At 39.7% G+C, this 14,375-nt stretch overlaps 1 protein-coding gene across 2 annotated transcripts in view; it reads right to left on the bottom strand.

The window, feature by feature from the left end:
• Window positions 1-3,627: 3,627 nt before the first annotated feature.
• LOC124112881 overlaps window positions 3,628-14,375 on the bottom strand; it is a 40,064-nt gene continuing 29,316 nt past the window's right edge. For both annotated transcript variants that reach the window (XM_048395711.1, XM_048395710.1), the window contains exon 4: window positions 3,628-13,267. In XM_048395711.1, the coding sequence (XP_048251668.1) occupies window positions 7,644-13,267 (5,624 nt within the window). In that variant the 3' untranslated portion in view covers window positions 3,628-7,643. The remainder of the gene's footprint in view (window positions 13,268-14,375) is intronic.

Raw genomic sequence — 14,375 nt, 5'->3', positions numbered from 1 at the left:
AACACGTATGGCAATGTCGAATGAGGGCGGCCCTCTCGATGACTTCCATGAACCAACTAGAATGTGCCTAAGGATATGGTTACTTCGATCACATTCGTGCCCAACTCGTGCCCTATCTCATTAAATCAGATCTTAGTTTTCGCTACTGGTTGGCAAAGTTCTGAGGACATCCGAGTTACGGCCACGTCAGAACGACCTTTCATTCGACCAATCAGAACGTCGGTAAGACTGTAAAACTCTGTAAGACTGACTTACAGTCCTTAAGACTGACTGCACACCCCTTAAGACTGACTGTACAGCCCTTAAGACTGACTGTACAGCCCTTAAGACTGACTGTACACCCATATAAGACTGACTGTACATCCCTGTAAGGCTGGCTGTACATCCATGTAATACTGACTGTACACCCATGTAAGGCTGACTGTACATCCATATTGATTTAAACATAATTATAAAACTGATTGATCACTGATGTACGACTGACAGTACAGTCAGGTAATACTGTCGGTAACCTTCTACGATTGAATTAACTTACATCAACTGACTGTACAACCCTTGAGACTGACTGTACACCCATAAAAGGCTTACTGTACATCCATGTAAGATTGCGCTTCAGGATATGGGCAGCTTCGATCATATTCGTGCCCAAACTCGTGCCCAATGCCACCAATCAGAACATCGGTAAGAGTGTACACCCCTGTAAGACAGACTGTAAAACTCTGACTGAACAGTCCTTAAGACTGACTGTACACCCATATACGACTGACTGTACATCCCTGTAAGGCTGACTGTACACCCATATAAGACTGTCTGTACATCCCTGTAAGGCTGACTGTACACCCATATACGACTGACTGTACATCATTGTGGGACTGACTGTACACCCATGTTAGGCTGACTGTACATCCATTTTGATTTAAACATAATTATGATACTGATTGATCAACTGACTGACAGTACGCTCAGGTAATACTGTCGATAACCTTCTACGGTTGAATTAACTTACATCAACTGACTGTACAACCCTTGAGACTGACTGTACACCCATATAAGGCTGACTGTACATCCATGTAAGACTGACTGTACAACCCTGTAAGACTGACTGTACATCCCCGTAAAGGTGACTGTACACCCCTTAAGACTGACTATACACTCCCCGTAAGAGTGACTGTACACCACTGTAAGACTAAGTGTACAACCCTGTAAGACTGACTGTACAACCCTGTAAGACTGGCTGTACACCAGTGTAAGACTGACTGTACACCCATATAAGACTGACTGTACATCCATGTAAGACTGACTGTACAACCCTGTAAGACTGACTGTACATTCCCGTAAAGGTGACTGTACACCCCTTAAGACTGACTATACACTGCCCGTAAGAGTGACTGTACACCTTTGTAAGACTAAGTGTACAACCTTGTAAGACTGACTGTACAACCCTGTAAGAGTGAGTGCACACCACTGTAAGATTGGTTGTACACCAGTGTAAGACTGACTGTACAACTTCCTAAGATTGACTGTACAACCCTGTAAGACAGACTGTAAAACTCTGTAAGACTGACTTAAGAATGATTGTACAGTCCTTAAGACTGATTGTGTCCTGTAAGAGTAAGTGTACAACCCTGTAAGACTAAGTGTACACCACTGTAAGATTGACTGTACAGTCCTTAATACTGATTGTACAACCCCGTAAGAATGGCTGTACAACTCTGTAAGAGTGATTGTACACTACTGTAAGACTAAGTGTACAACTTTGTAAGAGTGATTGTACACAACTGTAAGACTAAGTGTACAACTTTGTAAGAGTGATTGTACACTTCTGTAAGAGTAAGTGTACAACCCTGTAAGACTAAGTGTACACCACTGTAAGATTGACTGTACAGTCCTTAAAACTGATTGTACAACCCCGTAAGAATGGCTGTACAACTCTGTAAGAGTGATTGTACACTACTTTAAGAGTAAGTGTACAACCCTGTAAGACTAAGTGTACACCACTGTAAGATTGACTGTACAGTCCTTAAAACTGATTGTACAACCCCGTAAGAATGGCTGTACAACTCTGTAAGAGTGATTGTACACTACTTTAAGAGTAAGTGTACAACCCTGTAAGACTAAGTGTACACCACTGTAAGATTGACTGTACAGTCCTTAAGACTGATTGTACAACTCCGTAAGACTGGCTATACAACTTCTGTGTGCCAACTCCTCGATGTGGATGAACGAGTGAGTGACAACGTCACGCATGTGTATCGATCTATACTTCTAGTAACGTCTGTTTGTAGTCACGCGTGGCACCACGTTTTGCATGGAGACACGAAGTACATCACGTTTGCATGGAGACACGCGTGACAGTACGCATGTAAACATACACGAGTGCCAACTCCTCGGTATGGATCGGCATCGGCATGGATGAGCGAGTGACAATGTCATCGTCATATTTAGAAACGTATGTTTGAAGATCCTTCGCCGATGTGACGTCAACCTAGCAACAAAGTTCCTGGGTCGTCGACTGTGTATTATAAGCTCGTCTCAGTGATCTAGTATCTCCACATGCAATCGCCATACCAGTAAGTGTCCTGTCAGGAGACAGGTGGGAGGCCATCCATGCCTTTGCAGCACAGCACCTATGTGGGTGAGGATCCGGAGCTAGTCTCTCACGATCCAACGGCACTGTTCAGGGCCACCCGCCTCCCCCGAAAGAACGCTTTCATCCTTGCTTTGATTACCCTCTTCACCACCAACACCCACCAAAGCAAACCAAAAACAAAGACTCCCTTCCCTCCGTCCTCCTCCTCCTCCCTCCCCCTCCCTTCCCTCCGCCCTCCTCCCCCCCCCCTTCCTTCCCTCCGCCCTCCTCCCTCCTCTGTCTCATCCCCCCTCCTCCCTCCCTGCTCCCTCCTCCTCCTCTTCCTCCTCCCCCTCCTCCCCCTCCTCCCTTCCCTCCCTCCCCTTCCCTCCGCCCTCCTCTGCCCCCTCCCTCCTCCTCCCCCTCCTCCCTTCTCTCCGCCTTCCTCCTCCCCCTCCCTCCTCCTCCTCCTCCCTCCTCTACCACCACCAACACCACTTCTTTCTTTTTTTTAAAAAAAAGAAAGAAATGAAAGGGGGGGATTTTACGTGCGCTTCTTATGGCCTCCTCCCGGACCCGGATGTGGCGCCCTCTTGGAGGTGAACACGCCTCCCGGAACCGGACGTGACGCCATCTTGGAGGCGCGCGCGCCACCGGAACCGGACGCGACATCATCGTACTGCCAGAGGTAGCTCCCCCTGGTCCTAGAGTGCCGCCACCAACTACTCATATGTGTACATATGTAGTTATTAATCTCTTTGTGGCTAGTATATATTCGAACTTAAAACCGGTTCTTATAACTGTTTGCTATTTCATAAGATGTTGGTATTTTATGAAATGGTCAAATGTACCCATGTATTTGTCTTTCTGTAATGACTGTCCTGGTGCCACACTGCATGGCATTCCATGTACATACGACACACTGCATAGTAAGAACTGATTTCAATATATCCTAGTATAAATAGATACGTTACAATGCTTCGTATTTAACGATCGCCTTATTATGCAGATACACCATGCCGTGTTACATAGAAACACACAAGATGTTGAACAACACATTAAGAGACAATCATATTTATTGAAGGTATGCTAAAACTACATAATATACAGCCAGTGAACTACAAAATTATGTAAAATCAAGTCAATAAGCAGAGGTGCATTGTTTGAAATATATATTTATTGAATAAGCAACGCAATGTTACTTGCATTTGTTGTTGTTATTAAGCATATAAAAGTTTAAGGATGGAGGTTTGTTTGTTTGTTTAACGCCGCACTCAGCAATATTCCAGCTATATGACGGCGGTCTGTAAATAATCGACATGCATCAACCAAGTCAGTGTATCTACGTCATATTTCTGACTATAACTGAACAACAACCACCTGACCACCCTAGTTGCCTCTTACAACAAGCATACGCCTTCTACGGCAAGCATGGGTTGCTGAAGACCTATTCTACCGCGGATCTTCACAGGTCTAAGGAGGGAATCGTATGTACATCTATAAGTCTGAAGAAACATATTTTTGCAATGACTAAATACACAGATTATTTTCAAAAGGGATAACCGTTTAAAGGATCAATTAAAAAGGAAATATAATTACTTTTTTAATTGGATACAAGCATAGCAATAATCAATATTCCCCAAAGCTATTGATAACATCATGATCAACTTCATCTAACATGACATTAAGAACATTATCTATTACATGCGTTGAGTTATTTTCTGTAAAACAAAACCATATTCAATAAACACTAAATCTTGTATTTACAGCAAAAATACAAAGACTGTCCAGTCATTAAATGTGATCTCATCATTAAACAAACAGGACTACATTCAGGTAGGGGCAAAGAAATACTCAAATAATTGTTCAAAGAAGAATACAAAATACAACATCTGTGTTTACTGCACACCCCATGACAATACTTTTAAGATAAACGGTTACGTTCTGAATACTGATGAGTTTGTCTCAGAATGTTTAGACATAAATAGAACTTGTTTGGTTCTTCATCATCTTAAATGAAAATGATTCTCATAAATGGGCCTCCAAGCTACATTGTATATGACGACAACTAAACTCCATGACACACTTCACGTAACATTAAATATTTCAATATACCGAAATGGATGAAAGTAGTCCACATATTAACATGATTAAACTATATACATGTACATAAATGTGGTACTGTACGTATACTAATTCTGAATTCTATGTACAAAAACACATTTCTGACTAGAAATGAATAACAATGAATATATGTACAACGTCACACTTGTGACTATAACTGAATAACAATGTATACGTACAAAGTCACATTTCAGACAATGACTGAATAACAATGTTGTATGTACAACGTCATATTTCTGTCTATAACTGAATAACAATGAATGTATTGACAAAGTCACATTTCAGACAATGACTGAATAACAATGTTGTATGTACAACGTCATATTTCTGACTATAACTGAATAACAATAAATGTATGTACAAAGTCACATTTCAGACAATGACTGAATAACAATGTTGTATGTACAACGTCATATTTCTTACTATAACTGAATAACAATAAATGTATGTACAAAGTCACATTTCAGACAATGACTGAATAACAATGTTGTATGTACAACGTCATATTTCTGACAATGACTAAGTAACAATAAATGTATGTACAAAGTCACATTTCAGACAATGACTGAATAACAATGTTGTATGTACAACGTCACATTTCAGACAATGACTAAGTAACAATAAATGTATGTACAAAGTCACATTTCAGACAATGACTGGATAACAATGTTGTATGTACAACGTCATATTTCCGACTGTCACTGAATAACAATGAATGTATGTACAAAGTCATATATCCGACAATGACTGAATAACATGAATGTATGTACAACGTCACATTTCTGACTTTAACAGAATAACAATGAATGTATGTACAACGTCTTATTTCTGACTATAACACAATAACAATAAATGTATGTACAAAGTCACATTTCAGACAATGACTGAATAACAATGTTGTATGTACAACGTACACGTGTGACTATAACTGAATAGCAATGAATGTATGTACGTCATATTTCTGACTATAACTGAATAACAATGAGTGTATTTACGTCATATGTCGAACTGTAACTGAATAACAATGAGTGCAGCAGGCACAGCGTCTCATTTCTGACAATGACTAAAGAGCAATAAATATGTATGTACAACGTCACATTTCTAAGTGTAACTGAAAAACAATGAATGTATTTAAAACCTCATATTTCTGACTGTAACTGATTAGCAATGAGTGCAGCAGGCACAGCGTTACATTTCTGACAATGACTAAATAACAATAAAATTGTTTTTACAACGTCATATTTCTGGCTACACCTGAATACCGATGAATCAATGTTCAACGTCATATTTCTGACAATGATTCAATAACAATAATTGCAGCAGACACAGCATCATATTTCTGACAATACTTGAATAATAATGAATGAATGTACAAAGTCACATTTCAGCCAATGACTGAATAACAATGAATGTATTTACAGTGTCATATTTCTGACAATAACTAAATAACAATGTTTGTATGAACAACGTCACATTACCACAATTACTGAATAACAATGAATGTATGTACAAGGTCACATTTCTGACTATAACTTATTAACAATGAGTGCAGCAGGTACAGCGTCATATTTCTGATAATGACTACATAACAATAAAATTGTTTTTACAACATCATATTTCTGGCTACACCTGAATACCAATGAATCTATGTTCAACGTCATATTTCTGACAATGGCTCAATAACAATGAGAGCAGCAGGCACAGCATCATATTTCTGACAATACTTGAATAATAATGAATGAACGTACAACGTCACATTTCAGCCAATGACTGAATGTCAATGAATGTATGTACAACGTCACATTTCTAACTTTGACCTATTAACAATGAGTGCAGCAGGCACAACGGAATATTTCTGACAATGACTACATAACAATATTTGTATTTACAACGTCACATTTCTGACAATTACTGAATAACAATGAATGTATGTACAAGGTCACATTTCTGACAATGACTGAATAACAATGAATTTATTTACAGTGTCATATTTCTGACAATGACTAAATAACAATATTTGTATGAACAACGTCATATTTCTGACTATAACTAAATACCAATGAAGGTATGTACAATGTCATATTTCTAACTATGACTTATTAACAATGGGTGCCGCAGGCACAGCGTCATCTTTCTCACAATGACTACATAACACATTTCTGACAATTACCCAAAAGCAATGAATGTATGTACAACGTCACATTTCTGACAATTACCCAAAAGCAATGAATGTATGTACAACGTCACATTTCTGACAATAACTCAATAGCAATGAATGAATGTACAACGTCACATTTCTGACAATAACTCAATAGCAATGAATGTATGTTCAACGTCACATTTCTGACAATAACTCAATAGCAATGAATGTATGAACAACGTCACATTTCTGACAATAATTTAATAACAATGACTGTATGCACGTCATATTTCTGACTATAACGTAATAACAGTGAGTAACTTTACATCGCCACATTTGTATCTAAAGCAGAATAATAACCAGTATATGACATTTCTGTATATTGCTGAGTAAACGTGAGTGTATGTACAATGTACAAACTGAAGTGCTGTACAAGAATTCCTCAGTCAAGTGCCCTGTAGGTGATCACTTACATCAAAGTGATCGTCATAACTCAATGGTTTAAGTAAGTGAGAGAAATATTTTTCTACGATGGACAAAAAACGAATTTAGTTGTTCTGGGCATTCAGGCATGAGATAATCAAACACAACAATGTCGTTGTACGGGTTCGAATCCCATTTATGTGTTTGGAGATGGACTAGAGCAAATTATCACACATATTTTCTGATTCCGTGTTAATGCTAATCATGCGTTTTCACATTGTCACGGTATATGTAAGCATATAGCTCATCAGCTTCTAAATATCGTGAATGATCTTTCATTAACATTCTTCAAATGTTAAGAAAGCCCATACTTTTTTAAAGGATATTTCATCTTTCTGATTCACGAAAATGTCCCTGTCCTGAATGATCCCTTAGGTATTTGACAATGACATTGCTTCTCCCTCGCTGAGCCAGGGTGAGGATATCTTCACCTGTGTCTGAGACCAGAGAGAGATCTGGGTTGTGAGACACCAGCAACTGGAAGACATCATCATGGCCACACACTGCCGCCATCATGACCGGCGTCCAGTTATACCGACCTCGGACGTTGATGTCATAGGATGGGAGCAGATACTCCACACACTGTCTGTTGCCTCCCCGACAGGCCAGATGTAGTAAACTGTCTCCAAACTGGTCTGTCTGAACCGGGTCAGGGCTGTTTTCATCGTAAATCTTCAGACGGTACATCCAACCCGTCACTATGGATCTCATCAGTTCATTCCATGGAGTGGGCGTCTTCACATGTCCAGCTGGAGATAATTGTTCTATAATTTGGCGACATCCTCCCTGAAGGGCGAGAGTGAACACACCATCTCCCGTTTTATCAACCAGTGTCAGATCTGCACCTTTTCGTTTCAGGTAGTCAAACAGTGAAAATTCACCAAACACAGCTGCTACCATTGCAGGTGTCCACCCATGTAGGTCTCTGTCGTCAATATTAAACCATGGACACACATGTTTCACCATACTAAGATGGCCACCTGAACAACCCGCATGTAGTAGACTATTTCCCCAATTATCCACCATTTTGACGTCAGCGTTGCGGGACACAAGGAATTCAACGACATCAATGTGGCCTCCTCTAGCTGCCTCCATGAGTGGGGTGCGTCCATGTAATCCTCTTGTGTTAATGTCAAAGAGATCAATGACATCTTCAACAATTGTCATATTCCCACCTCTACTCGCTGTGTGTAGTACCGTGTGATTATTATCACCAACTAATAAACGGTTTCCCCCACTTCTCAGAAGAAGTAACCAAACATCATTCTTTCCAGAGAAAGCTGCCATCATGAATGGTGTACAACCGTATTCTCCGCGACAATTAATGTCAAATAACGGCAGTAGACGTTCTACAATCAACCTATTTCCACCTTGACATGCCAGATGAAGTACATTGTTATTGTAGTCATTTGTCAGTGTGAGATCAGCTCCCGCTGACACAAGCATTTCAAAAGTATCCTTCTTTCCATAGAGAGCTGCCATCATTACTCCTGTCGAACCCTCATGTCCCCGACAATTAATGTCAAATAATGGCAGTAGACGTTCTACAATGAACCTATTTCCACCTTGACATGCCAGATGAAGTACATTGTCATTGTTGTCATTTGTCAGTGTGAGATCAGCTCCCGCTGACGCAAACATTTCAAAAGTATCCTTTTTTCCATAGAGAGCTGCTATCATTACTCCTGTAAAACCATGTTGTCCCCGACAATTAATGTCAAATAATGGCAGGAGATGTTCTACAATGAACCTATTTCCACCGTGACATGCCAGATGAAGTACATTGTATTTGTAGTCACTTGTCAGTGTGAGACCAGCTCCCTTTGACACAAGCATTTCAAAAGTATCCTTCTTTCCATAGGAAGCTGCTATCATTACTCCTGTCAACCCCTCACGTCCCCGACAATTAATCTCAAAAAATGGCAGTAGATGTTCTACAATGAACCTATTTCCACCCTGACATCCCAGATGAAGTACATTGTTATTGTAGTCATTTGTCAGTGTGAGATCAGCTCCCTTTGACACAAGCATTTCAAAAGTATCCTTCTTTTCACAGAGAGCTGCTCTCATTACTCCTGTCAAACCACGTTGTCCCCGACAATTAATGTCAAATAACGGCAGTAGGCGATCTACAATGAACCTATTTCCACCTTGACATGCCAGATGAAGTGCATTGTCATTGTCGTCACTTGTCAGTGTGAGATCAGCTCCTGCTGACACAAGTATTTCAAAAATATTCTTCTTTCCACAGAAAGCTGCTCTCATTGCTCCTGTCCAACCATCTTGTCCCCGACAGTTAATGTCAAATAACGGCAGAAGGCGTTCTACAATGAACCTATTTCCACCTTGACATGCCAGATGAAGTACATTGTCATTGTTGTCATTTGTCAGTGTGAGATCAGCTCCCTTTGACACAAGTATTTCAAAAGTATCCTTCTTTCCACAGAGAGCTGCTCTCATTACTCCTGTCAAACCATCTTGTCCCCGACAATTAATGTCAAATAATGGCAGTAGACGATCTACAATGAAGCTACTTCCACCCTGACATGCCAGATGAAGTACATTGTTATTGTAGTCATCTGTCAGTGTGACATCAGCTCCCTTTGACACAAGCATTTCAAAAGTATCCTTCTTTCCACAGAGAGCTGCTCTCATTACTCCTGTCCAACCCTCACGTCCCCGACAATTAATGTCAAATAATGGCAGTAGACGATCTACAATGAAGCTATTTCCACCATGACATGCCAGATGAAGTACATTGTTATTGTAGTCATCTGTCAGTGTGAGATCAGCTCCCTTTGACACAAGCATTTCAAAAGTATCCTTCTTTTCACAGAGAGCTGCTCTCATTACTCCTGTCCAACCCTCACGTCCCCGACAATTAATGTCAAATAATGGCAGTAGACGATCTACAATGAACCTATTTCCACCGTGACATCCCAGATGAAGTACATTGTCATTGTAGTCATCTGTCAGTGTGAGATCAGCTCCCGCTGACACAAGTATTTCAAAATTATCCTTCTTTCCACAGAGAGCTGCCATCATTACTCCTGTCCAACCATCTTGTCCCCGACAATTAATGTCAAATGATGGCAGTAGACGTTCTACAATGAACCTATTTCCACCTTGACATGCCAGATGAAGTACATTGTTCTTGTAGTCACTTGTCAGTGTGAGATCAGCTCCCTTTGACACAAGCATTTCAAAAGTATCCTTCTTTTCACAGAGAGCTGCTCTCATTACTCCTGTCAAACCATCTTGTCCCCGACAATTAATGTCAAATAATGGCAGTAGATGTTCTACAATGAACCTATTTCCACCCTGACATCCCAGATGAAGTACATTGTCATTGTAGTCATTTGTCAGTGTGAGATCAGCTCCCTTTGACACAAGTATTTCAAAAATATTCTTCTTTCCACAGAAAGCTGCTCTCATTACTCCTGTAAAACCATTTTGTCCCCGACAATTAATGTCAAATAATGGCAGTAGACGATCTACAATGAACCTATTTCCACCTTGACATGCCAGATGAAGTACATTGTCATTGTCGTCACTTGTCAGTGTGAGATCAGCTCCTGCTGACACAAGTATTTCAAAAGTATCCTTCTTTCCACAGAAAGCTGCTATCATTACTCCTGTCCAACCATTTTGTCCCCGACAATTAATGTCAAATAATGGCAGTAGACGATCTACAATGAAGCTATTTCCACCGTGACATGCCAGATGAAGTACATTGTTATTGTAGTCATCTGTCAGTGTGAGATCAGCTCCCTTTGACACAAGCATTTCAAAAGTATCCTTCTTTCCACAGAGAGCTGCTCTCATTACTCCTGTCCAACCCTCACGTCCCCGACAATTAATGTCAAATAATGGCAGTAGACGTTCTACAATGAACCTATTTCGACTTTGACATGCCAGATGAAGTACATTGTCATTGTAGTCATTTGTCAGTGTGAGATCAGCTCCCGCTGACACAAGTATTTCAAAAGTATCCTGCTTTCCACAGAAAGCTGCTCTCATTACTCCTGTCAAACCATCTTGTCCCCGACAATTAATGTCAAATAATGGCAGTAGACTTTCTACAATGAACCTATTTCCACTTTGACATGCCAGATGAAGTACATTGTCATTGTTGTCATTTGTCAGTGTGAGATCAACTCCCGCTGACACAAGCATTTCAAAAGTATCCTTCTTTCCATAGAGAGCTGCTATCATCACTCCTGTCAAACCACGTTGTCCCCGACAATTAATGTCAAATAATGGCTGTATGAGCTTTACAATGAACTTATTTCCAACCCGACATGCCAGATGAAGTACATTATAATTGGAGTCATTTGTCAGTGTGAGATCAGCTCCAAGTTTAAATAAGGCTAATACAACTCCCTTATAATTATGTTCTGTGGCAATCACTAGAGCTTTGTTGAGCACACTTTGATGCAACAACCTCCTATAGTTAGAAGATAAAAACAACAGCACCGATTCGTTCCCACAGAAAGCACAGGCCTCAAAGGCCTCGATGATCTCTTCGTCTGAAAAACGGCATCCAACTTCAATGATTCTCTCAACCAAGTACAGACTGTGAGCATGAACTGCCCAGTACAGTAAGTGCTTCTCTTCTTCCTTTGCATGTAACACTCGGAGACGTTTATTGTCTTCTGTATTTAGCCAACGTTTCAATGGATTTGATTTTCTCAGTTTAAGCTTCTGGAACACTTTGTCAACTATTTGTTCTTTCTTCAAGATAGGATGTGTAATAGACATACTATAGATGCCTTTGCCAATAGCCTCGGCCAGTCTGGAGGCAATTGCGTCATTGTAAACATCTGATACGTAGATGATGTGCAGGTGATCATCTATTGCGGTGGACTCGACTTGCTTGGCCTGCACACGCTCGTAGAGGAATCTTATACTGCAGTGTTTCAGGACAAACGATGGATTCATATAAAATAAGGCACACGCGCAGGCGTCGTAGATTGTAGGATGTGAAAATCCAAGGATATCTCCCTCCGTGAAAAACGTACCTCTGTAGTATCTGGCAGCTTTGGCGACTGCAGTACGTGAAGTAATTGTCACCACACTTTTGACAGCCTGCAAGTTAGCTTCTAAAATACTATTTTCAGATTCCATTTCCACCTGGCTCAAGTTCAGATTATCTTCACACAGCAACATCAGGATTAGCGCAGCCGACAGGTCATCCCTACGTTCCATAATCATGTTAAGTTCTCTCCGTAGATAAAACAAAGGTACTCTGAAGAACTGTGCAGGTTCTTTTTGAAAACTTAGAAATTCACAAAATAGTTTACATGTTAAAGGGAACCCAAACAAAGACTCTGTTATGTCACATATTGTATCGATATCGAGCTCCAATTTGACATTATGGTATTGTCGATGTTTCTGAAGTATTCTCTTTCTCTCCTCATGACTGTAATGACATGATTTCATTTTTGTCAAATCAAGAACTGACGGTCCTGTGAAGAAATAGAATTCTTGGCCTTCCAGCTTTGCGATTCCACATTCTAGGTTATACGATTTGGTGGTGAAGATAACTTGAATCATTGATTTCGTGGATGGGCGTGTTTCCTGTTGTTCTTCCTTGTTAAATTGGATATCTTCTAAATAATGTTTCAGATTTTGTAAAATGGACCTTAGATGTGGCACATCAGTTGATAAGCCAACTGTTCCAAATATATCATCCAGTATCAGACATACTTTCTTTCCAAGCAGTTCACAGTTGTCAAGCTTGAACGTGTCCACATCATCAACAAATACCAGTTCATATCCCTGTTTTCTGAGATTTGCTCCTATCATTAAAGCTGTGGATGTTTTCCCTTCACCAGAAGCACCACTTATTGTCACGTGGCCATACTTCTCCAGCTGATCCTTCACTCTCCTGTAGATGGCAGTTTTGACAAAGACATCTTTGACTCGTTTAAAGTTGATCTCTAATAAATCTACAAGATATAAAATGATGTATGTTAACTTGAAACCAACATCATGAACATCATATTTCAAATATCAAACTGACTTCCATCAAAGGGTTAACATAATCCTTTTCAAATCTAAGACAAACAACAATGAGTTTCAGTTTCTCGTTATAAGTAATAACTCTCGTAGGTGTTAAATAGGACATCATTTTGTTTAGTTTAAGAAAACATTACTATCTATTCCAACTTAAGAAGCTGTGAAATTAGTAGTAACATTCTGATGTGAATATATTGTGATTCCGTGATATAATAAACTGTGCTTGGGCAATCCAATGCAAGTACTATCCGACACGTTTCTGATAATGTACCTCAAAGCCACACTGATCTATTTCAAATACAATGGAAACAGTTTTGTCACAAACACTGATAACAATAATGTTTACGTCACCAAATGCATCACGGGAAATAAATATACTGAACCATTGCCATTGCTGAAGAGGTCCATCAAAGGGTTAACATAGATATAAAATGATGTATGTTAACTTGAAACCAACATCATGAACATCATATTTCAAATATCAAACTGACTTCCATCAAAGGGTTAACATAATCCTTTTCAAATCTAAGACAAACAACAATGAGTTTCTGTTTCTCGTTATAAGTAATAACTCTATTAGGTGTTAAACAGGACATTTTGCTGGGTATAAGGACACACAACTAGCTAACTATTCCTACTTGAGAAGCCGTGAGTGAAATTAGTGGTTACACTCAGATGTGAATACGTTCTGGTTATGTGATATAATGCACTGTGCTTGAGAAATCCAATGCAAGTATTGACCGACATGTACCCCAAAAAACACACCGGAACCAATTTCATGCTGATCTATCACAAATACAATGCAGACAGTTTCATAAAAAACACTGATATCAATAACGTTGACGTCACCAAAATCACAGGGAATAAACATATTGAAAAAAGAGTTCAAAGGTTCAGCAACAGGTGAGGGACTCGTTGAGACAGCGATAAACCTAAATACACAGCTTATATTGAAAAAAATATGTGATAATTTCTAAAAACATCGACGACTCCTGAACTGATTGAAGCTGATAGATTGATTACACTTCATGATATATT

This window comes from Haliotis rufescens, unplaced genomic scaffold (genome assembly GCF_023055435.1).
Source record: "Haliotis rufescens isolate VD_foot unplaced genomic scaffold, xgHalRufe1.0.p SCAF_14, whole genome shotgun sequence".
In the NCBI taxonomy this organism is placed as follows: Eukaryota; Metazoa; Mollusca; class Gastropoda; order Lepetellida; family Haliotidae; genus Haliotis; species Haliotis rufescens.
Note: the sequence above shows the minus strand (reverse complement) of the source record. Positions and strands in the feature narration are given on the sequence as shown.